Source organism: Acipenser ruthenus, chromosome 40, assembly GCF_902713425.1.
Source record: "Acipenser ruthenus chromosome 40, fAciRut3.2 maternal haplotype, whole genome shotgun sequence".
Lineage (NCBI taxonomy): Eukaryota > Metazoa > Chordata > Actinopteri > Acipenseriformes > Acipenseridae > Acipenser > Acipenser ruthenus.
In genome coordinates, this window is record NC_081228.1 from 255001 (window position 1) to 281166 (window position 26166).

The 26166-nt window shown below is 47.4% G+C and overlaps 2 protein-coding genes across 7 annotated transcripts in view; both read left to right on the forward strand.

The window, feature by feature from the left end:
- LOC117966517 (uncharacterized) overlaps nucleotides 1–2187 on the forward strand; it is a 6149-nt gene extending 3962 nt beyond the window's left edge. The window contains exon 4 of one of the 2 annotated variants that reach the window (XM_059010314.1): nucleotides 347–2187. In XM_059010314.1, coding sequence (XP_058866297.1) covers nucleotides 347–2167 — 1821 coding nt within the window. In that variant the 3' untranslated portion in view covers nucleotides 2168–2187. The remainder of the gene's footprint in view (nucleotides 1–346) is intronic. The other variant, XM_059010315.1, reaches the window with a different exon arrangement.
- Nucleotides 2188–3637: 1450 nt separating this feature from the next.
- Nucleotides 3638–26073, forward strand: LOC117397459 (dixin-like). Of its 5 annotated transcripts, none has more exons than XM_059010328.1 (21): nucleotides 3638–3827; nucleotides 5169–5272; nucleotides 9086–9215; nucleotides 9643–9768; nucleotides 10307–10562; nucleotides 12474–12593; nucleotides 17958–18070; nucleotides 18618–18769; nucleotides 19362–19451; nucleotides 19683–19736; nucleotides 20156–20206; nucleotides 20664–20768; nucleotides 21601–21654; nucleotides 21832–21924; nucleotides 22094–22165; nucleotides 22452–22535; nucleotides 23042–23191; nucleotides 23495–23564; nucleotides 23980–24088; nucleotides 24412–24520; nucleotides 24669–26073. In XM_059010328.1, exons 2-21 carry the CDS (start codon nucleotides 5228–5230, stop codon nucleotides 24750–24752), a joined length of 2067 nt encoding a protein of 688 aa, XP_058866311.1. In that variant the 5' UTR covers nucleotides 3638–3827; nucleotides 5169–5227; the 3' UTR covers nucleotides 24753–26073. The 5 variants fall into 5 exon arrangements, with proteins under 5 accessions (XP_058866311.1, XP_058866312.1, XP_058866308.1 ...); XM_059010329.1 differs by having other exon boundaries at nucleotides 9089–9215; XM_059010325.1 differs by lacking the exons at nucleotides 3638–3827; nucleotides 5169–5272 and adding an exon at nucleotides 6478–6743.
- The last annotated feature ends 93 nt before the right edge of the window (nucleotides 26074–26166 follow it).

Sequence of the window (26166 nt, forward strand, 5' to 3'; positions counted from 1 at the left end):
CATAGCAGTGTTTTGTTTCCAGAGCTGTGCTGTTCTAGCAGAGTTTCATATCCACAAATAAACTGAGAGCGCCTGTGTCGCTGTAGTCAGTGTGAGGCGTGTACGTATTACAATTGAACAGGCTTTTAGAAACTTCACAGAGGTACGCTAACCAATGCTTTAACAAACATGGGATTGTGTTCCCTCTCACTGGCATGTCAAACTTAAAGAATTGTACTTTTATCTGCTGTACTGTCTCCTTCAGTGACATACATTTCAACTAGAACAATCGAAATACTAAAAGAAACCTAATCAAGTCAATCAGAAAAATGCACGAGACAAACAGTGACTTTCTTCTTTATTTTAGAAGACGTTCGAAGACCACACGTACGACGCGGTGGCTGAACTCCCCATCTACGCGGTCGTGGACAAAAAGAAGAAGAAGAAAGAGAGGAGTCACGCAGGAGACGAGGGAGACCTGCATTACGCAGAGATCCAGCTGCTAACCGATCCAGCCTCGAAGCACCACCACCACCGCTCCCTCAGCAGCAAGAGGGTGAAAGAGCAACAGCAGAGCAACAACAACGCCACACTGTACGCCACCATAGACTTCACTGCAACTCACACAGCAGAGCCTAGACCAGCACACAGCACAGCAAGAAACACCATCGACTTCCCTGCAGAGCCTAGACCAGCACACAGCAGAGCAAACAACACCATCGACTTCCCTGCAGAGCCTAGACCAGCACACAGCACAGCAAGAAACACCATCGACTTCCCTGCAGAGCCTAGACCAGCACACAGCACAGCAAACAACACCATAGACATCCCTGCAGAGCCTAGACCAGCACACAGCACAGCAAGAAACACCATCGACTTCCCTGCAGAGCCTAGACCAGCACACAGCACAGCAAGAAACACCATCGACTTCCCTGCAGAGCCTAGACCAGCACACAGCACAGCAAGAAACACCATAGACATCCATGCAGAGCGTAGATTAGCACACAGCAGATCAAGCAACACCATAGACTTCCCTGCAGAGCCTAGACCAGCACACAGCAGATCAAGAAACGCCATAGACTTCCCTGCAGAGCCTAGACCAGCACACAGGACAGCAAACAACACCATAGACATCCATGCAGAGCGTAGATTAGCACACAGCAGATCAAGCAACACCATAGACTTCCCTGCAGAGCCTAGACCAGCACACAGCAGATCAAGAAACGCCATAGACTTCCCTGCAGAGCCTAGACCAGCACACAGGACAGCAAACAACACCATAGACATCCATGCAGAGCGTAGATTAGCACACAGCAGATCAAGCAACACCATAGACTTCCGTGCAGAGCCTAGACCAGCACACAGCAGAGCAAACAACACCATAGACATCCATGCAGAGCGTAGATTAGCACACAGCAGATCAAGAAACGCCATAGACTTCCCTGCAGAGCCTAGACCAGCACACAGGACAGCAAGAAACACCATCGACTTCCCTGCAGAGCCTAGACCAGCACACAGCACAGCAAGAAACACCATCGACTTCCCTGCAGAGCCTAGACCAGCACACAGCACAGCAAGAAACACCATCGACTTCCCTGCAGAGCCTAGACCAGCACACAGCACAGCAAGAAACACCATCGACTTCCCTGCAGAGCCTAGACCAGCACACAGCACAGCAAGAAACACCATAGACACCCATGCAGAGCCTAGACCAGCACACAGCACAGCAAGAAACACCATCGACTTCCCTGCAGAGCCTAGACCAGCACACAGCACAGCAAGAAACACCGACTTCCCTGCAGAGCCTAGACCAGCACACAGCACAGCAAGAAACACCATAGACATCCATGCAGAGCGTAGATTAGCACACAGCAGATCAAGCAACACCATAGACTTCCCTGCAGAGCCTAGACCAGCACACAGCAGAGCAAACAACACCATAGACATCCATGCAGAGCGTAGATTAGCACACAGCAGATCAAGAAACGCCATAGACTTCCCTGCAGAGCCTAGACCAGCACACAGGACAGCAAACAACACCATAGACTTCCCTGCAGAGCCTAGACCAGCACACAGCACAGCAAGAAACGCAAAGCCTGCTGTCACAGCCAGGAAATCATATAAGAATCCACCCCGACCAGCAGAACCATCAAACAAGGTGAATCCTGCAAAAGGGACTCGGGTATGATAGCAGGCGATGTGTTCACTGAGGTGTACAGGTAGGACAGGACAGTGAAAGCATGGTTAAGCACATTCACAGAATCACTGGCACTGAAAGAGACGTGTGTGCACTTCTAGACTGTGTTAAGCCCTGATTCTGGGTTAGGGAGGCGCGCAGTGCAGTAAAAGTGCAGTCTGATTACATTGTTCAGTGGCTTGTAACTGTGACGGTTCCATAATCAGACAGGCAGTGGATTACATGTCGAGTGAGAGAATCACGTTGTGGAATTGTGTAGTCTGATAATGGGATGGGTATCCGCTTCCCCTATTGAGTGCCGTCATAGTGTGGCCCGGACATTTCGATGTGGTGACATTCACTGTCATTATGAAGCTGAATTAGGGGAGTGTTACTATCAAATACTGGAGGACTCGCAACACTGTGTTAGCACAGAGGCTCCACAGTGTCTATATAAAAAAAAAATAATAAAAACACACACAGGAAAAAAGTTACAAGCTGAGGAAGCTGCTTTAAAAAGTTTTAATACGATCACGAAACGGGGATGCTTTCATTTTCATAACTGACTGAACTGCAGGGAGGACCGAGGCTGAACAAAGGACTCGTCTCCAAAGCTGCTTGTTTGCCTTTGTGCCAAAATAGAAGGTTATTTAAGAAAATTGAAAATCACTGTATGTCATTTTAAAGAGCAGATTCAAATTGCATTGTCAAAGTTTTATTTTAATCACATATTTTAATCAAATATTGTGCCTTTTGTTTGGAGCGTTTTGGTATGTTCTGTGTGACGGTGCTATGAGTTTTCAGGAGCTTAAGTCCCTGGCAGCTTTGCTGTATCAAACCCCAAGTCTCCCGTGGCGTGCCGTGCAGTGGCGTGAAACCTCGTCTCCTGAAACCAGATCCGAGCCACACAGGGGCTTCATGTTCCCTCAGCTTCAGTGCCTGTGCCACCCTATATCTCCACTAGATGACGCTGGCTCTTCTGTAAAGACACGAGCTGATCTATAGAAAGTGAATCGCAGCAGCTCTGAAAGAGTCAAAGCACCTCAACACAAGACACAAAGTAGAAAGGCCACGGGCAGGAGGAAAAGCGTTATAAATGTCATTTTAAACGAGTTACTTCAGCTAAATTGCACTGTTGTAACTTGAATGTACTTTGTTTTAATTGCATTTTTTTTTTTTAAAATATATATATTTTACAAGTGATTTATCGAGAATTCACTCTGGACTTAATAATTAAAATGTTACACTGAATGAATTGAAAGCAACAGCTTATTAAAAAAAAAACTGTCGTACGAAAATTGTGACACATGTCAAAGATTCAAGAACTATTTCAAGTTTAATGTTCAAGTGCTGTCAAATTGAAACATGACATATTTTTCCACACACACACGTGTTACGTAGTGTTTATTTTAGAAAGGCTGTTTGTTGTGGGTGTTAGTATAAAAGCTCCTCAGCTATCTGTGCAGCCCAGGCTGGGTGGGCGGGTTTGTTGCTATAGTAACAGGAGCACGCTGTTTGCAATGAGAGGATTCGGTACTCATTGCGACACAAGACAGACCGAGCGTTACTTCCTCTTTTTTTAATTTATCTAAAAATAAAAAAGACAGAACTCCAAAACCTTCAGCGGGCATGAGTACGACACGGGCGGCTGCAGCTGCGTTTCACTTTTAAGGTCAGTGTCGCGTTCTGTGCTTGTTTGTAATCCGTGCATGTTTCTCTGAGGGACGCTTTGGTGTATTTTTGGGTGCGTTGCTGTGTGAGCCTCTCCAATACTCGCGCAACGAGAGAAAGAGAGACGCTGTTAAAATGGGCACGCGTTTTACTTTCAAGACAAAGTGTTCAGTCTTCGCTGTATACAAAGGGAATTAGAGGTCATCTTTAATACTGAACATTACCAGAATTAATTAGTATTGTATTAAAATGTATAACAATGTGTGAAGTGCATTTTTAAAGCGGGTAATGCACTATTTTACAAATAGCATTGATATTCAATAACACTACAAGAAACACACTCTGCCGGGTCGTTGAAAACTTTTTTTTTTTTTTTCGTTGTCTATTTTTAAAAAGAACGCACCGCGCATAGTTGAAGAGCCCACATTTAAAAATCGGCTATCCGGCCACAGAGCACAGCCTTCTGTATACAGAGAACAGCGCTGTGTGGAAAGCAGAGGTCGGTGTTTAGATCGGGACTATACTGGAGGTGCAACTGGACCCCAGTGATGCAGGTAAAATGTATCCAGTCACAAACAGAGCGGCAATCTCTCCGTTCCGGTCACTACAGAGAGAGGTGTGTCCTGTGGACAGAACCGAGCGCCGGAGCCCTGGAGAACACGAGGGTAACGGCACACTGAAAACATGTAAATAAAATAGCAACGCACGTTTGCTGTGGTGAGCTTTATAAAGCGTGTCTGGCCTGGCTGATGCGTCTCTCCATTCTTGTACACAAAGTGAATGATTTCTGCGTTACGCGGGGCTCGTTACATTCTCTAAAGTGTAAAGTGTGAAGCAGGTGCCGATGCTGGGGATAAACCCCTTGATGCCCAGAGACACCCAGCAATCCCACTTCCACTCTCCTCATTACTATTCAATACAAACACAGCCATTGCAATGCACTCCCCTTCACTGAAACAGCCCCCCACACTGGAGCACAATTACAGGACCAATGAGATTTCAACAGGATTGGAGACGCAGAGCAATGAGCAGGTCTTACCCAGGCTGAAGAAACAGAGCTTGCAATGCAGTCCCTGGCAGCGATGGCCATGTCTGTATTCATTCATACAGGAGCATTTACAACTGACCTTGTCAGAGAGATGCCAAGTAACTCAATGCGATGCGTACTGTACGTGTGATTCAATGCAAGAATATCTCATTATCTGTATACATTGTGAAACATTCAAAACCCATTGTGTCAGTCATTTGGGCTCATATTTATGAAGTACAGACTGTGTAGTTTGTAGCGTCCCTCTTGGTGTCCATTCATCTCTTCAGTGTGTTTCATCAATTCCTTTTCCAGAGTTCAAGTGGTCAGAAATTGCAGGTCGGTGCAGAAGCAGCATTATCTATCCAGGGACCATGGGCACGCCAGCACAGAACAATGCAGCAGCTTCAGGAATCTCAGTAAGTACTCGACGGCTATGCTTCTACCACACTGGAACATGCGGACAGGGTTCACACCAAGGACCGCGTTTCCAGCACGGCTATCTGAATGCACAAGGCTGGCAAACATTGTGAAAGGGGATAGTAACAGAGAACCGAAGACAGTGAAGCTACAACACTGTATGTTTTCAATATAGACGAGTAAAGGACAGGAAATGACGAGGCAACAAGCCCTGTGCCCTCTGTGCATGAGGAAGGATGTGGTTGACAGCAGAAGAGATGTGGAGGTATTTATTTCACACGTGTGTGACGTGTGCAAACAGTGCGTCTCAGTGCCTTCAGGGATCTTCATATTATTTCATTTCTTACACGTGTCATCTATCAGTCTAGTGCCGTTTCTCCTTCGAGCGTTATTTACCAGACTTCCTTACTGGTACAGTTCTAACGCAATCAGAAATGATTCTGTAAAACCTCTTTTAAGAAAGCTAGATTGGATCAACCGAAATGTCCTTTTTGAATGACTGGGTCTGAAAAAGCCGTCGCACTGAATGCCCGAAGTGAAGCAGTTTAAACAAGGAGCACGAGAGGCTGTGGCTTCTGTCCCCTCCCACTGTGAGTTTAGTGGCAGCTTCCCATTTACTGACTCGCAATGCCTTGGAAATGACAGCCTAAAAACGGTCCATGCTGGTAAAAAAAGAGGTGGGGTAAGATGGGCACAACGGAGGTGAAAATGTTCTTGTAATAGCTGAAGTAAAAACCTGTAATGTACGGGTGATGGGTTCCCTGTGGTAGAAGCAGATACATTATTATTTTTGTGTGTGTGTGTGTGTGTTGGTATTGCTTTCAAAGCACCGGAAAGAAAACGCAACCACAATGTGAACACAGTACTCAGCTGTACTCTTCCATATTACAAAGCTACGCACATGCTCAACATACGGTGGCCCACAAAGTAAAAAAAACCGATTTGTTAAAGCCCATCGCTTTTCCTGGTGCCAGATCGCTGTAACATACATATCCGCCCTTATTGTGGCGATTGGCGGCGGCTGGCAGATTTCAAATCCGTTATAAATACAGTTCCTCACTTTAGATGCAGTAACCGCATGCTTCCCCGGTCTTAATGACTTACATATGCTGCTCAAACAGCCCTTGCTCACCCCCTTCATCCATCCTGTGTGCTGGGGTCGCCATGACGACGCGGTAGCGTGGTCGAGACTGGGCATGCGCAGTGAGAACCTGCGCTGACTCGAATACCCCTCTCCAATTTCTTGTAACGGTGCTGCTGCACTCATGGTGAAAGAAAGGCGGTGGAGAGTCTGAGACGGGCGTGCTGTTTAAACACCGCCTTGGGTGTACTGGAGTAAGAAATCAAACCGCGGATTGTTCATTTTTCACACAGAAAGCGCCGCTGCTACTTCTCCGGGAGACTTCGATAATGATCGCATCTTTGTCTAGAGGAAATCTGCTTGATGTGCTGCAAGAAGGTTTTAACGAGGTAACTTTCCGACACAGCATTCTACACCGCAGTTTAGTAGCGTTCTGGTCCTGCGCTAGTATGTATCGTCTTGTTTTTCGCGAATATCCGTTCATTTTATTTTCTGTTATTTCCAAGTCCAGTTAGAAGACAGTTTTCGGTTTCACCGGCGGTTTTCTCGTCGGCGTTTGCACCGGAATCACGCGTATTTATTTATTCTACACAGCCAGAAGCCTGTTGGCGATGTCAGCGTGTCGATTTGAAAGTTTGCAAACGCCCTGTACAGTATAACCCAGCTGGTACTGGCAATGTGACGCGTGGAGTGAACTCGTCCGTTGTTTTATTAATATTTCATGATGCAGTCAGTTAATATGCCTTACATAATGCACTAGAACAATGCGTGTGTGGTACTGCTGTATGCATCCGACTTCATAACGGCAGATTGTTCATAACGCGTTTAGTACTGTACTGCCAGTGTTTATATTAAAGCAGATTAAACGCGAACGCATGATAGCATGTTTTACAAAGCAAAAATATGAAACGGCAAGGCCTTATCAGATATGCTTTGCACGTTTTGGAAATGACGACACACTGTAAAGTGTAGGGAACTTCATAGATATGTTATTGTCAAACAGGGACTGGAAAAGTTAAGTTTCGGGAGCCATCGAGTTAAATCTTTGTATTACGTTTTAAGAAGAAAGGGCAGGTGCACCTCGAAGCAGGTATTTCCAGCCACACCGTTGTTTTTGCTTTGCAGCGTGCACACCGTTATCTATAACCTCTCTCTGCTGCAAGTAGAGCAGGTTTGCGCAGAACAGATTTGGAGGGAGCTTGTGTCCTTGCAGCAAAGCTACCTCGTGGAATGTAAACACACTCCCAGTACGGTAAAATGAGATAACTGTTCTATATGTGTTTAATCCTCAAGTGTTTAGAACAGGAAACCGATTCAAACACCCTGCTGGCTCTCTTTCAGTACTGCACCCTAGAAAACCTTTTTTTACAGCCTTAGCACTGTAGCAGCATTGAGCTGGATTTAACACAAAATGAAACTTTGAATCTCCACACTGAGGCAGCAGGTTAGTGTGTTATCTGTAGGAACGTGCTGCTGTGTTGTTGTAAAATCACATTTTTGTGAAAGTGCATCCTATAAACCTGAATGTAACGCCGATCCTACTTTTCTGTCGTGATTTTAATTTTAAAAGCGGCCACAGCATTCAAAGTGAGTTTCAGCTGAGGCTTAGGAACATCTGAGAATGAAGGAGCCTGTGACAGTCACATGCTGGTGATCTCACGGCGTCCGTCCAGCGGAACAACGAGCCAGACAGAAGAGAGTGCAGCTACTTCCCTAAACGCCTGGCCCATTCTTCAGAACGGTCACTTCACTGGATCTGCACGGGCGTGCATCGTACTCCTGAGTAACAGAACGTGGGCCCGTGGTTACACTTGCTGGAACACTCAGTACTGATGTGATGAATCTGCAAGGAGATTGCAGGCTGTGCTCCACCGGTTTGATCTGTTCAGTTCTGCCCCAAAGGAAAAAAGATGCTGCTGAGTTAAATCATTCAAGAGGTTCACTGGTTTCCACATCCAGTGGAATATATAATATATCCTGGATGCGGGCACAGGATTGCCTATTGTCTGAATAAGGGCTTGTTTATTATTAAAAAGGAGGCTATATAACATCAATAATGCTAGCTGTTATGAATGTAGTGCTGATACAAGGTAGATCTGTATGATCCATGCATGTTACTGGCTGAAGGATGTCAGTCAGTGAAAGAGGTCTCTGGTTTGCAGTCTGCTATCCAAGACTACACAATTCAGTGTTTGAATGAATGCATTTGATATTTTCTGTGTTCTCATCAGCACCTCCTGTACTGCACTGCATGCTGACTGTGCAAGAGACAGAACAAAGCATGCGGGACGCACAAAGCTGTGCCCTATTGAAGAGGGGTTTGTGTTGTCACAGGGATTGAGAGGGGTGCAGTGATCACTAAAGCCACGCTGTCACAACACAGCGCTGGAACAAAACAGAACTTCCCCTGGTGCGCAATGCAAGGATAATTGCTTAATGATGACAAGTGCAATAATCTGGGCACGAATTCAGATCATTTTGGCGCTGGGGGCAATAAGACAGGCAGCACTAGATCTTCCAGATGCTCTCTGAAACAGCATGCTGCGATCCCAACCAGTCCTGGGTCTCTCTCGAGCAGAGACTCAAAATGGGCTTTCTTTCCTGATGTGGATTTATGAGTGTTTTTGAGTCCAGGCCTCCACAGGTGAAAGGATTGCTAGTGAATGAAGCTGCCATCCAGCAGGGTTAGTGACTGAGCCTCCCTCCCTCCCTCCCTCTTTCTCTCGTTCAGCAGCAGCTGCAGGCCTACGTGTCCTGGGTGAACTCGCAGCTGAAGAAGAAGCCCGAGGTGAAGCCCGTGCAGGACCTGCGTCAGGATCTGAGGGACGGGGTCATCCTGGCACACCTCATTGACATCGTGGGTGAGTCCCGGTACACCTCATTGACATCGTGGGTGAGTCCCGGTACACCTCATTGACATCGTGGGTGAGTCCCGGCACACCTCATTGAGGTCCTGGGTGAGTCCCGGCACACCTCATTGACATCGTGGGTGAGTCCCGGTACACCTCATTGGGATCCTGGGTGAGTCCCGGCACACCTCATTGGGATCCTGGGTGAGTCCCGGTACACCTCATTGAGATCCTGGGTGAGTCCCGGTACACCTCATTGAGATCATGGGTGAGTCCCGGTACACCTCATTAAGATCATGGGTGAGTGCTGCCCAGCCTGCCCTGATGCCCATGGTGTCAGTGATGGGAGAATACCAAACCACAGCTTCATGAAACCTGTGCCAGGGTCGCAGACGGCGTTGCTTGTGTTTCTCCTCCATGCCTTCCCTGCTTGTTTCAGCTGGTGAGCACCTCAGTGGCATTCACATGAACCCCAGAAGCCAGCAGGAGATGAAGGAGAACGTGGAGAAAGTCCTGCAGTTCGTCTCGTCCAAGCGGATCCGAATGCACCAGGCCTCTGCCAGGGGTGAGTCCGCAGTGGAGGAGGGAGAGCAGTATTAGGGATCTTCACTTATGTTTGCTAAACGTATGGGATTAGACACTTTGAAATGTTTAGACTTGAACATATTGAGAAAGTATTATGTATTCTATAGTATATATTTTTGACAATGTTTAAACATGGGCTTTACCATGCTTCCACCTGGCTTTATTACACGTTGCTGTGCTTTTACTGTGGGGAACTTTTACAAGAGGAAAGATGACCATCTTCTTGAATAATGATCCAAGCGGAAGCAGTAGAGAAGGAGGCAGGATCTCAAGCAGTAGAGAAGGAGGCAGGATCTCAAGCAGGAGAGAGGGAGGCAGGATCTCAAGCAGGAGAGAAGGAGGCAGGATCTCAAGCAGTAGAGAAGGAGGCAGGATCTCAAGCAGTAGAGAAGGAGGCAGGATCTCAAGCAGGAGAGAAGGAGGCAGGATCTCAAGCAGGAGAGAAGGAGGCAGGATCTCAAGCAGTAGAGAAGGAGGCAGGATCTCAAGTCTATCTCCCTTGTTCTTCTTGTTCTCAGACATCGTGGAAGGAAACCTCAAGTCTGTCATGAGACTCATCCTGGCGCTGGCAGCTCATTTCAAACCCTCCGTCAAGTCAGCCAGTCAGAGAGCGGCAGCCGTGGCGGATCACAGCCAGCCCCCGGCCTCGGCCAATCACAGGCCGCACTCCGCCACGGCGATGGCTCAAAACGCGGTGGCTGCGCTGGCCGCAGCCCGGCAGGACGCCTCCCGATCAGGCAGGGATGTGTTCCGATACCGTCAGGAGAGGCAGAGGTGAGTGAGTGTGCTGACATGGAAGCACAGGAGCACAGCTGCACTACAAGCATGTGTCACTCTTACAGCAGGGTGGCATTTCCTCTGTACAGCCACCATACATTTACCTTGGTTATATGCATCACAGTTTGCTGTGGCTTGCCATGTCTTTTAATATGCTTTACCAGACCTCTCTGTGCTTTACATTGCTTACCTGTGTTTTACCACACCTCTCTGTGCTTTACAATGCTTCCCTATGCTTTACCACACCTCTCTGTGCTTTACAATGCTTCCCTATGCTTTACCACACCTCTCTGTGCTTTACAATGCTTCCCTGTGCTTTACCAGACCTCTCTGTGCTTTACAATGCTTCCCTATGCTTTACCAGACCTCTCTGTGCTTTACAATGCTTCCCTATGCTTTACCACACCTCTCTGTGCTTTACAATGTTTCCCTATGCTTTACCAGACCTCTCTGTGCTTTACAATGCTTCCCTGTGCTTTACCAGACCTCTCTGTGCTTTACAATGCTTCCCTATGCTTTACCAGACCTCTCTGTGCTTTACAATGCTTACCTGTGCTTTACCAGACCTCTCTGTGCTTTACAATGCTTCCCTATGCTTTACCAGACCTCTCTGTGCTTTACAATGCTTCCCTATGCTTTACCACACCTCTCTGTGCTTTACAATGCTTCCCTATGCTTTACCAGACCTCTCTGTGCTTTACAATGCTTCCCTGTGCTTTACCAGACCTCTCTGTGCTTTACAATGCTTCCCTATGCTTTACCAGACCTCTCTGTGCTTTACAATGCTTCCCTATGCTTTACCACACCTCTCTGTGCTTTACAATGCTTACCTGTGCTAGGGGTAGAGTGTTGTAATGGGGAAAGGTAAACGGTTGATGTACTTGGTGATTTTTGAGAGCTCAATTGAGACCACATGTGTGCTTTAAATGTTTTAAAAAGTCTTCAGGGTGTAAGTGAATAAAACAGAAAGTGTTATCAAGTTAATCTAAACAATCTGAAGATGACTTTAGTACAGAGAGCTCATACCCGTATCCCCGTACTGAGCTGCTCTATAAAGGGCTGCTTCGTATCTGCTGCAGTCAGGGATCAGCTGCCAACCTTTTACCTACAAAATACATTCTGTATCACTCTAATAAAGGGGTTGTGCTGCCCTCGTGTGGCCGATTGCGTGCATTACAGCACGATGCAAAGCGGCGTTTGTATTGAATTAATGCAGTACGTTTAATTTAACATATTATAAAAACATCCAAAAATATATTATGTGAGGCCATCGGGGGTAGAAGGGCTTCTAACTTGAATCGAATAGCCGAGAGACAAGTAGGTCGACTTAAAAAAAATATGAAGAAATAATGTATTTGCTAATATCTGGTGCTTTATTTGTAAACATGGTGTTGTGAAACACTTTGCAGCCTCAACAGCACTCGATCTGAAATGCTCTCTCCTCTCTGCCCGCGCTGTGCCCATGCTCTCTCCTCTCTGCCCGCGCTGTGCCCATGCTCTCTCCTCTCTGCCCGCGCTGTGCCCATGCTCTCTCCTCTCTGCCCGCACTGTGCTCATGCTCCCTCCTCTCTGCCCGCGCTGTGCCCATGCTCTCTCCTCTCTGCCCGCACTGTGCCCATGCTCTCTCCTCTCTGCCCGCGCTGTGCCCATGCTCTCTCCTCTCTGCCCGCGCTGTGCCCATGCTCTCTCCTCTCTGCCCGCACTGTGCCCATGCTCTCTCCTCTCTGCCCGCACTGTGCCCATGCTCTCTCCTCTCTCCCTGCGCTGTGCCCATGCTCTCTCCTCTCTGCCCGCGCTGTGCCCATACTTTCTCCTCTGTCCCTGCGCTGTGCCCATGCTTCCCTGCTTGCTGCTGCTTGTGCTCCTCGCTGTGCACCTGTCTAAGGGGCTGTGCCCTCTCTCCTGCAGCCGCAGTGCCAGCCTGGAGGAGGAGATTGAGAATCCTGGCTGGAGCGTGCGAGCGCTGGTGCAGCAGTACGAGGGGCAGCAAGAGACGGCCAGCGAGGGACCCCAGTGCGAGGCCTCCGGGTAACCATGGCTGAGCCACGTAGCATCTCTTAAACACACAGAGAGCCCCAGCCCATGAGCTGATGGAAGCAAACCCAGCAGCTCTGTACCTGGGGTGCATTTCCATTTGCAGGTCTGCAATGAGCAGTTCTAGTGCAAGAGCATGTTATACTGAACATGATGTCTGGCACTGCCCTTCATCGAAGACACTGAAAAACCCTCCGCTTGTAGCGATTTTGTCATTGAGTTTCTGACGCTGCTTTTAGAATTTCTTGACAACAGATATCGATAAGTATTTGTAGACGGCTCTCGTTTTTTAAGGGTCGTTCAGGACAGTCGGTAAAGGCGTTGGTTTTCATGTAACTGAGTAAAACACAAAGCTGTTGGTAAGCAGAAGCAGGTTTCTCAATACTGAAGGCTTAATTGACAAGGCTTTACAGTAACCGTGATTCATTCAAGTCTCTAATGGAAGATTAGCTTGCACTTTCAGCAGCTGGTAGCATTCATATTTTATCGAAGGCAGGGTTGCTGTGCAAACCCTGAGTGCTCCTCACCCCAGTAGAGAGGGGGTCCCACGGGACACACCCCCTCTTCCAGCTGGGCCCCCTCCCCTCCCTGGGGGAATCACTCACACACTTCAGGGCACTCAGGGGCAGTTAGAGCCCATTCTACGCATGGCTGAGTATGTACAGCATGCACTGTGTTTGGTACACACTGGAATGACTCCAGCCAGGCTGAAATCCCAGGACTGAACTACGAAAAAAAAAACAGAATCTAGTTAGCCTGGAACAAAGAAGAATTAAGGAGGACGTGATTGAAGTTTTTAAAATCTTCCATGTAAACTTTCTAATGTTATGCTTTTATTTCCCAAAGGGATGTGCAGTCTGGTGATGATCAGTTGACTGATATCAATACAGAGTGCTGCTGGAGCTGCTGTTCATATACCAGCCCTCAGGGGTCATCGCTGGGTGTGTCGGGTTCACTTCAGCTGAATAGGGTCCTGTTTGTGTTACATGCTGTTCGAGGTTACAAGAGCATTTCACACGATAAAGAACATCTTCACAGTCATGTCATGCAAAAACAGAAGTCAGCTGGGGATAGCTGGACTGTACTGAGCTTCAGAGCGCGACCCCGACTGCTCACATGCCAGTGAGTCCAGGCACGCCCTGACTGCTCGCATGTCAGTGAGTCCAGACACGCCCTGACTGCTCGCATGCCAGTGAGTCCAGGCACGCCCTGACTGCTCACATGCCAGTGAGTCCAGGCACGCCCCTGACTGCTCGCATGTCAGTGAGTCCAGGCACGCCCTGACTGCTCGCATGCCAGTGAGTCCAGGCACGCCCTGACTGCTCACATGCCAGTGAGTCCAGGCACGCCCCGACTGCTCGCATGCATTAGCCTTGCTGTAGAACTGTTTTGTTGGACCTGCATGTTTTTCATATTGGTTAACACTATCGTCCAAATGTGTTACTCGCTGGCAAGCTGGAAAGTTTAGTGCCACTGTAAGAATTTTACATTGCTCTTTTAAAAAAAAGCATTTTACCCCAACATTGAATTATTGATGTACTCCCAGAGAGGAGATCAGAAACCAGGAGGAATGCTTCCACTGCAGTTTCAGACTCAGGGCTGTGAAGACGCTGGTGTGTTATTCTGGGTACTCGGGAGCACAATCCCTCATACAAATTTGTAAAAGCATTGCATTTTTCAAATGCTATAGTAACGGGGGCAGTGCTGTGAGCAGAACAACCATAGGGGTGTCTAGATGCACTGGCCGTGACGACAGACATATTAAATGGGATGATTAACTTAAAATCATATAAATGGTCTTCACTGGGATCTGCCAAAATCACCCCCTGACCAGCCGAGTAATGCAGTCTAATTAGTGCGAGAAGACCCCTCCCCCTCCTCCCCAAGCTAAAATTCATCTCCCCTCGACCGTGAGGGAGGAGAGAGGGGGGGGGGGATGTGTGTGGGCAGCAGACTCTGACACATGAACAGAGAGGAGGATGCGTTAGCAGCAGAAACATTTACAGCAGGAAAGAAAGAGAGGAACAAAACAAAAACAGGATGTCTTTTACCCTGAACCACATCTTCCTGGCTTGAGGGATCGTCGCTCTGTTTTCATCCTGCGTCCTGCTGCCCAAACTGAAGCCTCCACTTCACTTCGTCTGCAGCCCGGGAATGCTTTTTGGAGACGGGATGAATGCTTCATTTTTCACAAGCAAGCTGCATTAAGAAGTGGACTGGAATACACAGGCACAGGCACACGTAGGCACACAGACACACGCACACACACACACACACACACAGGGTTGAGAGAAAGCAGCACCGATATCGCTGATAGTTTAGTTTTTTTTTTGTGTGTGCTATCACAGACCAGTCTTACAGGGAAGTTGAGCGATTGGGTAGTTGAGCTGCATACAGACTTGTTGTGTAATATCCAGAGCAAAGCCAGCATTGCAGTTTGGAAGGGTCCGACGCAGTGACATGATGAACAGTGGATGAGGATTGTTCTGCCTGCACTGGAGCGGTCAGCATGGACTTCACTCTGTGTTAGAGCCATGGCCGAGAATAACGAGCTGGGAGGCTGAAAGATCAGGGACGTCATGGCAGCCAAGCAGGTCAAATGGTAAGAGGCTGGCAGGCAGGCTGTTGAAACAAGCAGCAGCAGCAGCAGCATCCTCTGTGCCATACAGCTGCTGGATCCAACTTATTACAACAGCACCGAGCATTTTCAAATACAGCTATTAGCAGATCCTTCATCTGCCCAGTTCTGTAATCTCTGTTTGGATAGGCTTTGGGCATATTTGTTTTCTTGCGAGCAGCAGTAAAATGTTCATTTGAATGTTTTGTTCATGTGCTTTATGGGCACAGATGAGCAGGCAGTGCAATATTTTAATTTTATAATTGCACGATTTTTTTTGGGGACTTTGTCAAAATAAAAATCCTGGATGCACTTGAAATCCAGGTGGATTATATAAATGCAGCGGTGCTGTAGTTTATTCAAACGCACTTAGCATTCAGTTGTGAGATTGCAAAGAGGAGCCTCCATACATTAACCCCATGCATTTAACAAAGGGACGGCTTGTTCAATAATGTAACACAATGTTAAGAACAGTGTAGCTCATGTGTCTTGAAGTCTATCCAGAGCGCTTGTTTGTTTGTAGGGTTGATCCAGGGCTTTCTTCCACTTGGCTTTGCTTCTGCTCTAGTAAACTTTTCTAGGGATTATCTGAAGCAGTCAGCTCAGTTCTTTTAGTCCTTCCCAGAACAGAATTACTTCTCATTTTGCTTTAGCGGTTCACACCAGGAGAGGGGAATAGCCTCTGGTGCATTGTGAAGTCGTTGCGTTGATGTGAATCGACACGGATTTCATTCTGCCTGTGTCAGTACTGGCTGTGGGAAAGGACAGAGTGAAGGACTCGCAGGTCTCAGTCTTGTAAGAGTCTGGGTGTCTTTCAGCTGCATCACAAAGGTCTTTCTTACAATAACGAAGCGAGCAGCATCCTTCCATTCAGAGCTGACAGCTCAGACTGAGGGCACTGAGGCGAGGCTTGAGAAATCATTCAAATGCGCAGTGTTGTTTAGCCATGAAACAAAACGAGTCTTCATGTAAGTTAGCATTTGATTTTGGGTTGTGGTGGTTTTCGTTGTTTTTCGTGGACTGTGTTTCTGTGTGGAGTTCTTAAACTCCTGCCCACACATGCCTGGCCTAGCTCTGAAACAGGGTTTAAAGGCACAGGGCTCACTGAGCCCCAGAGGCCTGGCTGTTGTCATGGAGACGGCTTTCTTCGGAAGGCCCGTATCAGAGGTTTGTTATTTTCCATTGCAGGGAAGCTGTAAAGGACAAAAAGGTATTCTTCCCCCAGGCAGCAATGCCACCAGAACAATCTGTGTGTTTCCCTGACTGACAGGCAGGCTGTGTTGTGCTTTAGACAGGTTTTCTGTTTCTGTGCATTTCAGAAGCAGCACGTGTTAAATATCAGTTCTGTTGGGGTTTTCTCTAAAAGGATATTGTTATAAAACAAGCGCTCTTTCTCATCATTGAAAGTGTGATTTATAGAGTAGGGAGTATAAATTAAAGCAAAAGGCAGAGAAGTAAAAATGTGTTCAAATCTGAAGCAGTCTGTCGATTGCAGACGTCCCTGTAGGGTTCCGAGGGAACTCAAATCAATTCCCTTTGCATTTGCTGTTCTCTCTGTGTGCAGGGCCAGATGGTTGTGTTTAAAAAGCTGGTCAATAGACAAGGAGTTCTCCATTGGCAACGCACAGGGGCTGGACAGAGAGGTAGAAACACTGTCAATATAGTCCAGCAGAGCCAATGGAGAGCCTCCTGTCGTCACATTAGAACAACTTGCATGCAGCTTTCGAATATCACACACATTCACATTCATTGAGTCAAGTGAGGCAAGGGCTGTCTACACAGAAGTATAGGGAAGATATACTGGGACAGACGCTGCTTGAAATGGGTTTGCATTGGTTCATATGAGATCGTATGCAAAGGAAAGCAATGTACGAAGGAGATCAAGCGCACACATTCTGCTGGACAGAGGCGGGCTTCTCATCTGTCTTTCATAGGGGTTTTTAACAATGTGTTACGAATTATTCCGGCTAATTTAAAATGGCATTTTGAAAGGATATTGATATGCTTGTCCCAGCACTAATGGAAGATGTGCATTCGACAGTTTCCTTGTAATTCCAGTGCTAATGAATAATAATACAAAAGCGCTTTGTCCCAGTAAGATCCATGCTTGGTCTTTCATTCCATGCTTCCTAAGGTCTCCAGTCTTCCCAGCAGGTGAATCATTATAATCACTGCAGGCATCGCTAACTCTCACATGATGTTATTAAGCCTCTGATTAGCCTAAAACTAATCACAGAGAAGCCATCTGCCTGTGAAACTGTGCTTTAAATCTGCCAGCCTGAAAACAAGCAGGCTGGGATTGCTGATGCATGAAAGTGTGCCCCTGTCTAGTTTCCCCCACATGTCCTGCTTTTACAGTGAGCTCTAATGATGCTGTCTGTGAGTCTACAGTGAAGTCCAGTTCAAAGCAGTGGTGGGGAGAGCTGATGCTGCAACACTTGTGAAATGAAGCTGCTGATTCCCCCACAATAAGTTCTGAAGCAGTCTGTGTTTAAACTGCAGTGCTGTTTGGGAGGCAGCCTCTGAAAGCAGAGTGAATGTTGTGAAAGGTTCTTTTCTTCTGCCTCGGGGAGATTGAAAACTCTGCATTCAGCAAAGTCTTTTCTGCCACTCCTGAATATTTTTCTTTTTCTGTATCCCTCAGCTACATTTCAAAGAGGTGCTTGTTATTGTGGCATTATTAATTTATATTCCTGCTCTTTCCCTCTCTCTCTCTCTCTCTCTCCCACTCTCTCTCTCAGTCTCAGCTCACCCAGTCCAACACACTCTGCAAAAACAGAGTCCATCGCAAGCCAATCAGAAGAGAAGGGGGAGCTGCCGGTCTTCCAATCAGAAGAGCCGGAGAGCCGAGCAGGTACAGTGGGACACACTGCCCACGTTCCCAGAGCATGCTGGGATGCAGTTATTTCAGCTTGCATTGTCAGGCTGAAGTGTGACCATCCTACAGCACACGGCTGTATTGTTCAGCTGGGTTACCTGGAACAGTGTGTTCTAATCTCCAGGTTACTCTTCCTCTTGGCAGTGAATGGAGACAGTGCACTCATTCAGAGGGGAACAGTGCAGGGCACTGTCAGAGTTAGGACTGGGTCATTATTGCAGAGACAGTGCAGAAAATCTGCTGGATCGGCAGAGACTAGAGAGACGAGAAATCAGTCCCTTTCTCAACCCCTGAGATATTATTTCTTTGTGAAGGATAGCGTACAGTACAGTACACTGCAGTATGCTTGTTAACAGATTCCTTGTGTTTTATTATAGATCTGAGCTGGAGTCGATGCAATGCCGAGGACTGTGTTCTCCTCAATTCACTGTCCTCAGTTTTTGTAGGAGTAATTCCTTGCAGATTGAATAGTAGTTTCTTTGCGTGTTGCTAAAGAAGGCGTTGCTCTCTTCCCCTGTCTCAGAAGAGGGAGTGAAGTCTGCAGGATGTCCAGAGGAGCAGGCAGGGGGGCGGGGGCTCTGTCTGGACCTCTCCTGGGAGGAGCAGCTTGTGGAGCAGCAGGAGCAGCTGGAGAAGGAGATGGACGAGGCTCGGAAGATGATCTCGAGCCTGCAGGTAGGAGCAATGCCTCCGCAGGGACAGACCGCAGCGGATTCAGATTCCCCACACAGCTCCCAGACCCGCCTTTTCAACTCATCTAACCACTGCACGGGTCGCTAGGTTACACGAAATCAAAACGTCTTTCTGCAATATTACATTAAATGACTTTCCACGTATAAATTACTCGTGGTATAAATAGGCTTGCTGATTGCAAGCTGTGCGGTACAACATTTATCTAATTTGCCTGTTTTGACAATCTTCCAAGATTTGCAGTTCCAGTGGTTTGATTTCACATGCAGAACAAATGAAAACTACAGAAGCAACGGGGTGTCTGAATGCATGCTGTAAATAAGTGGAAGCTCAATTCATTAAGAAACTCGGCACGGTTCAGCGCAGTTCACAGCAGTGTCAGTTAACAGTGAACTTTTCAGAAACAAGGTTCTGGAAACTGGTTTTAAATAACGGTGCTCAGAAGACACAAAGAATAAAGAGAGAGTGCAGCTTTAAGAACAGGGTTGTTTTGTGGCAGCCCTGGCGATCCGTCCTCTTTGTTGGTCACGTGTGGGAGGATTAGAATTTCATTCCTCTCCTCTTTCCCTTCCTCCAGGCCCTGCTTCTGAACGGATCCCTACCTGAGGACGACCAGGAGGCCTCCTTCTCCCTCTCAGACAGTGGAGCAGCCCTGGATGAGCAGCTGGTAGACTCCTCTGTCACAGAGCTGCTTGTAGATTTCTAGACAGTCAGGGTGCACACATGTGCAGCTGGTAGACTCCTCTGTCACAGAGCTGCTTGTAGATTTATAGACAGTCAGGGTGCACACATGTGCAGCTGGTAGACTCCTCTGTCACAGAGCTGCTTGTAGATTTATAGACAGTCAGGGTGCACACATGTGCAGCTGGTAGACTCCTCTCCTTTATTCTCTCTGCAGATTATAATCCGGAGCAGGCTGGATCAGAGCATGGAGGAGTCCCAGGAACTCAAGGTAAGGAGAGCTGCTGGTTTCCATAGACTCGCACTGACATCATTCAAGGCTTCATGTGACACGAGGGGAGTGTCTGCTACATTCTCCCATGGCTTAGTTATCTATCTGCACGCTCTACTTCATTAGAAATCACACTTTTCAACCAATTTAAATGGAATGTTTCCTGTTCAGGGGGGCTGGGTGATTTGTAAGTAAAAAGGAAGCAAGATGAATACAGAAATGAATAATGAGGAGTAAAAAGGACAAAGACGTATGTAAAATCACAAGATGAAGTGCTTGCAGTAATATTTCGATTGACTTTCAGTTTTGACCTCATTATTAAAGGAGCTGGTTCTTGTGGGAGGGGTTAGAGCTCCAGCATTGTGCCAGTGTTCTTGAAGGGGCGTGTCATGACATTCTAGAACTGTGCTTCACTTTAGAAAGAGCTGCTGAGATACAAGCAGGAGAGCAGGAACCTGCAGGGAGTCAAGGTAAGCAACGCTCCCACACCACATCATTTGATCTCCAGTTATCCTTTAGTTAACGTGAACAGGAACGAGAAATCTGGCCTGATGTTTTTGTAATGCATGGTTTTAGGTAAGCAACAAAAGATACAAGTATACAATCATTTCAGCTCAGTGCCTGTATCAGTGTACACTAGGCAGCAGCCAACACATTTGTCTGCTTGACTTAGTTTGTTAAATCTGTGGTTGAGAAATCCCTTAGAAAAGTTTACCACGGTAGTTTTGCACCCATGGTTCTACAATGCATTTACCAAACACGTCTACCCAGTTCCTTCATCAGTGCACACTTCACCCTGCTTGACTTCGTCTCTGTGCTTTGTGCATGAGTTATGAATGAGTAATAGAAATGACTTGCCTGTGTCTGCTGAGGTGACTTCCGGAGCTCACAGTAGCCTCCATCATTCTTCCTCTCCTCCCCCCACAGGACGCTCTGCAGCAGAGAATGGCCCAACAGGAGAGCTCGATTCTACAGCTGAGACAGGAGCTGCTGAGGGCAGGCATGGGCCAGGATGAGCTTCACCACCAGAACGTGAGTGTGTGCGAGGAGTCCTGACCCAGTCAAACAGAGACAGGGTGTGGAGGAGGGACTGCACACCAGAACAGGAGTGTGTGCGAGGAGTCCTGACCCAGTCAAACAGAGACAGGGTGTGGAGGAGGGACTGCACACCAGAACAGGAGTGTGTGCGAGGAGTCCTGACCCAGTCAAACAGAGACAGGGTGTGGAGGAGGGACTGCACACCAGAACAGGAGTGTGTGCGAGGAGTCCTGACCCAGTCAAACAGAGACAGGGTGTGGAGGAGGGACTGCACACCAGAACAGGAGTGTGTGCGAGGAGTCCTGACCCAGTCAAACAGAGACAGGGTGTGGAGGAGGGACTGCACACCAGAACAGGAGTGTGTGCGAGGAGTCCTGACCCAGTCAAACAGAGACAGGGTGTGGAGGAGGGACTGCACACCAGAACAGGAGTGTGTGCGAGGAGTCCTGACCCAGTCAAACAGAGACAGGGTGTGGAGGAGGGACTGCACACCAGAACAGGAGTGTGTGCGAGGAGTCCTGACCCAGTCAAACAGAGACAGGGTGTGGAGGAGGGACTGCACACCAGAACAGGAGTGTGTGCGAGGAGTCCTGACCCAGTCAAACAGAGACAGGGTGTGGAGGAGGGACTGCACACCAGAACAGGAGTGTGTGTGAGGAGTCCTGACCCAGTCAAACAGAGACAGGGTGTGGAGGAGGGACTGCACACCAGAACAGGAGTGTGTGCGAGGAGTCCTGACCCAGTCAAACAGAGACAGGGTCTCCTTCAGGGTTAATGCAGTGAGGTAGAGGCTCTGGCTGAGCTGTGATGTGTTTGATTGTGACAGGTGGACTTGCAGAGGAAAGTGGAGGAGAGGAACAGACTTCTGGGGGACTACAAGGTAAGCAGGCTGACTCGGATCGTCCGGATTGAAAGCTCTGTTTGTGAACGTACACTTTGCTGTTTGTGCGCTGCCCTTTAAAACCGCTGGTAATTTGTTTCCAGCCATGCCTGCTTCCCTACACTTCAACACACAATAAAACGACTCTCCTGCTGCTCTCTCTGTCTGCAATTCCAGAAGGAGCTGGCTCAGAAGGATCGGCTGCTGCAGCAACAGCAGAGCAAACTGGACGAGGCTCTGCACAAACTGGGAGAGGCCACACATCACAAGGTACAGGACTGGGAGCTGGGGTCCTCACTGCAGCTTCAACACAGCGGAACCACAGGGGGTTAGACAAGCACTGAACAGCGATTCAGAACATCTCGTGTGTGCGTGTGCGTGTGCGTGCGTGCGTGTGCGTGCGCGTGTGTCTACACCGCTGACTCACTGTGCTTCCCAGGTGGACCTGCAGAGGGAGGTGGAGCACAAGGACAGCCTGATTAACGAGCTAATGACCAGACAGCTTGACGAGGTACAGTTCTCACCTTTGTCTTTATTTTAAACACACGACCAAAGATACGTGCATTTAGACACTGATGAAACATGAAGATAGGATTATACACTGACAGATATGTATATATATATATTCACAGCAGTCATGTTTTAACTAAGGAGCCCGCGCTTTGCTCCCGATGTTCCGGTCCCTCTCATTAGAAGGCGTATGCAGTTCAGTGTACGGACTCTTTTCCCATCCATTCAGTCTTTGTGAGCTTGCCCTTGGTAATGCATGACCGTGCGTCTCTGTGTAATTTGGACAGCACTCCGGAGGTCTGGGCGGCTCTCAGAACAATGGTTACCCCCAGGCTGTGGGGAAAGGAGCCCCGTCTTCATCGCAAAGAGGGGTAGGTGCAGCATCCTGCTGGGTATGAGGGGGTACTACGGGGGCAGGCCTGGGGCTCTGCAAGGCAGGGGGCGGGGGGGTTAAGTGACTCAATGCAGTTCTAAAACCTTACTGTCTGAATGCTTTAATTACTGCCTCTGCATTTGTATCCAGGCCTGACCTCCATTAGATAAATCATTTGTCAGCAAACAAAATTCCTTTACAGTAGGAATCCGAAGCGAAAGCACTAGCCTGTGTGCCTTGTATACACATACCTATACAACACTTGATTAGGTCAGGCACACTTTGACACTTTGCAAATCTGCACAGTTTCTGATGATGGTTCACAGAGTTGTAAAGCATGTTAAAAACATGGCAAAGCAGGGTAAACCAGTACCAGATTATAACCATGAAAAGTGCAGAAATCCCGTGCAGGAACTCCGTGGTCTGTTGAGAAGTGCTGCACAGTAAAGCAGCTCAGAAGCGTGCTGCCCCCGTGTACCCTGTGCTCTCCCTGTGTGGTTTCAGGCTGACGACCTGCAGTTGGTTCGGGACGCCCTGCGCAGTCTGAGGAACAGCTTCAGCGGACACGACCCCCAGCACCACACCATAGACACCCTGGAGCAGGGCATTGGCAGCCTGATGGAGAGACTGCACATGGGGGAGCCACACAGGAGGGTAACACACCGCACTGCTTCCCATTAAACAAGCTACTATAGAAGTGAAGCAGCTTCAAACACCCAGAATTATACAGGGTTAGTGAAGCAGCTTCAAACACCCAGGATTATACAGGGTTAGTGAAGCAGCTTCAAACACCCAGGATTATACAGGGTTAGTGAAGCAGCTTCAAACACCCAGAATTGTACAGGTACAGACTGCACTGTGTGAATAAACATCCTTAGACAGCTGGCATTCGTTTGTATTGTGATATGAATGTTGATAATCAAAGCTGTGATTCTGCCGGCTCTTTTGCCTCCACAGCCTGGAGGAAAGTCTCCTGGTCACAGAGCCGCCGCACACACGGAGCGAGACTCCTGGCCTCACAGCTCCAGTAAGTACCTCGAGATGGACCCCCTGGACGCAGCATTTACAAAGGATTCTTAAAGGACACAAGAACGTTTACGGACGAGAGGACATCCCTGCTCGTCCGGTTCCTAATAGCTGATTGATCTCAGAGCTTTGTCGAGTCGGGTGTTAAAGGATCATTTTGATGAACATGTTTTCAGACTCTCTTCCTTGTGCAGTGGACCTGTCCCATGGTCCTGTAGTGTATTGCATGCACTATCCTTAGTGCATCATCGTACCTATGACTGCTATGGCTGTTAAAGCAATGTGTCAAAGCATTTTAAAAGTATTTCCGGGATAGCGGATGGTAAATGGCAATGGGCTTTGTTGTAGTTGGTCTCTTCTGTTTATTGTTCCTTGTTCCAATGGCTTGATGGGTTCTGTTCTCTTGTGCTCTTCAGAAATGCTTCACTCTCACAGCAGCCCGGCTCTCAGCAGCTCTGCTTCCACTAAAGTGCTGTATTTCACAGACCGCTCCCTCACTCCCTTCATGGTCAATATCCCAAAGAGGTAAGCCATAGTCCTATCTAGTGCAAGTGTCCTTCTGCAGTTTATTATATGATACAAGGACCTGTCACTGGGGTTCCTAAAGCTGCTCTCCTGATATGACAGGACACAGTACAGTCTGGATGTACAAGCTTCAGCAAGAGGCCACTGACAGCAGTGCAGAAGCCGTGCAACTCCTGAGAACTCTCATGCACAGCGAGGACTGGAAGACGCATTGAGAGAGCCCTTATAGACAGAGTCAGAGGGCTTCTGTCATACATGAGACTTGTAAGAAGGCTATTAAAGCTCAAGGCTACTACCAGGCTTGCTTGTGTTTCTTCTTGCAGGCTGGGGGAGGTCACTCTAAGAGACTTCAAGGCAGCAGTGGAACGTGAAGGAAACTATAGGTATCATTTCAAAGCTCTGGACCCGGAGTTCGGCACAGTGAAAGAAGAGGTAAGCTTTTCATGTCAGCAGGAGGAGCTCTAGTTTTCTGTTCCCAGCCACGGTGTAAGATATGATTAATTTCTCCATCAGAAGCTCCTGACGTGAGTGAAGTGTTGCGATATCTCTCTGATCCCGGGATTTTGGTTTTGTCCTCCAGGTTTTCCACGATGGAGACGTCGTCCCGGGCTGGGAGGGGAAGATCGTGGCTTGGGTGGAGGAGGACCACGGGGACAGCAGATAGACAGAGAGACAGGCAGGCAGGCAGGCAGGCACCTACCCCCCTCAGGAATGCAATTTGTATTGTACAGTTTATATTCAGAGATTTTATAATTCCTGGGCGTTTCGAAATTTATAATTGTATTTTTACAGATTTTTCACACAAACGTATGAAAATAACCATAAAAAAGACTGGACTTGAAGAGACGGCAGCTTTGAGAGCTTTACTGAGGCCAAAGGGGTTCTGTAAAAGCCTGTTTTAAAAAAGTCACCAGGATATGATGACTGCAACTAAATAGTGTGTATACAGTCTAAAGAATAAGAGTGTAGAGTTACGATAACGGTCATATTTCAAAACCATATCCATGAGGAAGAAAGCAGAGATCTATATGGAAAAGAAAGAATAATAATAATAATAATAATAATAATAATAATAATAATAATAATAATAATAATAATAATAGTAATAATAATAATAGTAATAGATGGGACCAGTTATTTCCAGTTTCTGATGTCTTTTAAGGGCTCCAGTGTTTTATAGCTATGACAATGAAGGATATACTGTATGCCTCCCATTGCATAGCAGCTCAATCCATTCCAGGTTTTACTGAATGTTTAAAATCCAGCTTTGTAAAAGTCCACCTTACAGTGAAGTTTTGCTCCTATTGAGAGTAATGGAAAGTCATTATGAAGGGCCCCCCCTGTATTCAGTATCTCTAACGCTGCTCTTGAAATCTTTCATGTAAATTCACAGCATAATAAACCAGTAAAAGGGGTGGCCAGTGACCGTGTTAACAAGGCTAATAAGAGGTATGAAGATGGATTTTAAAGCATTGCTTAGCTGTCCTTCAGTCGATTTGTTTTAGTTTAAAAAGACAAACTGCTCTGAAAAGGGACTCTTACTGTGCCCAGGTTACTGTCTGTTGCTATGGGGTCTGATCACAGCCATGCGTTATTTTTCTATTGCCTTCAGTGAAGGATTACACTGCCAGACTGCAAAGGCCAGGTGTCTGAATGACTTTCTCTGCATATGAATTTTGTAACCAGTATAACTCTTTGTAAATATGTGACCGGTTCTCCTCTCTACGTTGTTAATGAGTTTATTATTTTAATAGCGGTATGATAAGTGAGCCGGTGTTTGTCTCCAGGTGCAGACTGTATGAAATGAAAACCTACATTCCTGACATGAGACTGCAGCGTGCACGTCTCTTAGTTTGACACTTTTTATAAGGATCAGTTTGATTTGAAGGTAAGGTGCTTTTTAAAAGAATGATGTACGAGCCAAAGGCGCACGCCTGTACAAACCCTCGTGATGTTTCCACAATAAATTCAGCACCTGTTCAAAATGACGGCTCATTGCTTGTTTTCGGGGCACTTTTGTTGCCTGTTTTACTTCACTCCTCCAGACTCCTATCCCTTGGAATGCCTGAATAGATAAT

Bases quoted from the DNA above. Each gene is read 5' to 3' on its own strand.
- LOC117397459 (XM_059010325.1), top strand. From the start codon at position 6,684: ATGATCGCATCTTTGTCTAGAGGAAATCTGCTTGATGTGCTGCAAGAA. The intron at 6,744-9,085 runs GTAACTTTCCGA...TCTCTCGTTCAG, and splicing joins TGCAAGAAGGTTTTAACGAG to CAGCAGCTGCAGGCCTACGT. The intron at 20,207-20,663 runs GTAAGCAACGCT...CTCCCCCCACAG, and splicing joins GGAACCTGCAGGGAGTCAAG to GACGCTCTGCAGCAGAGAAT.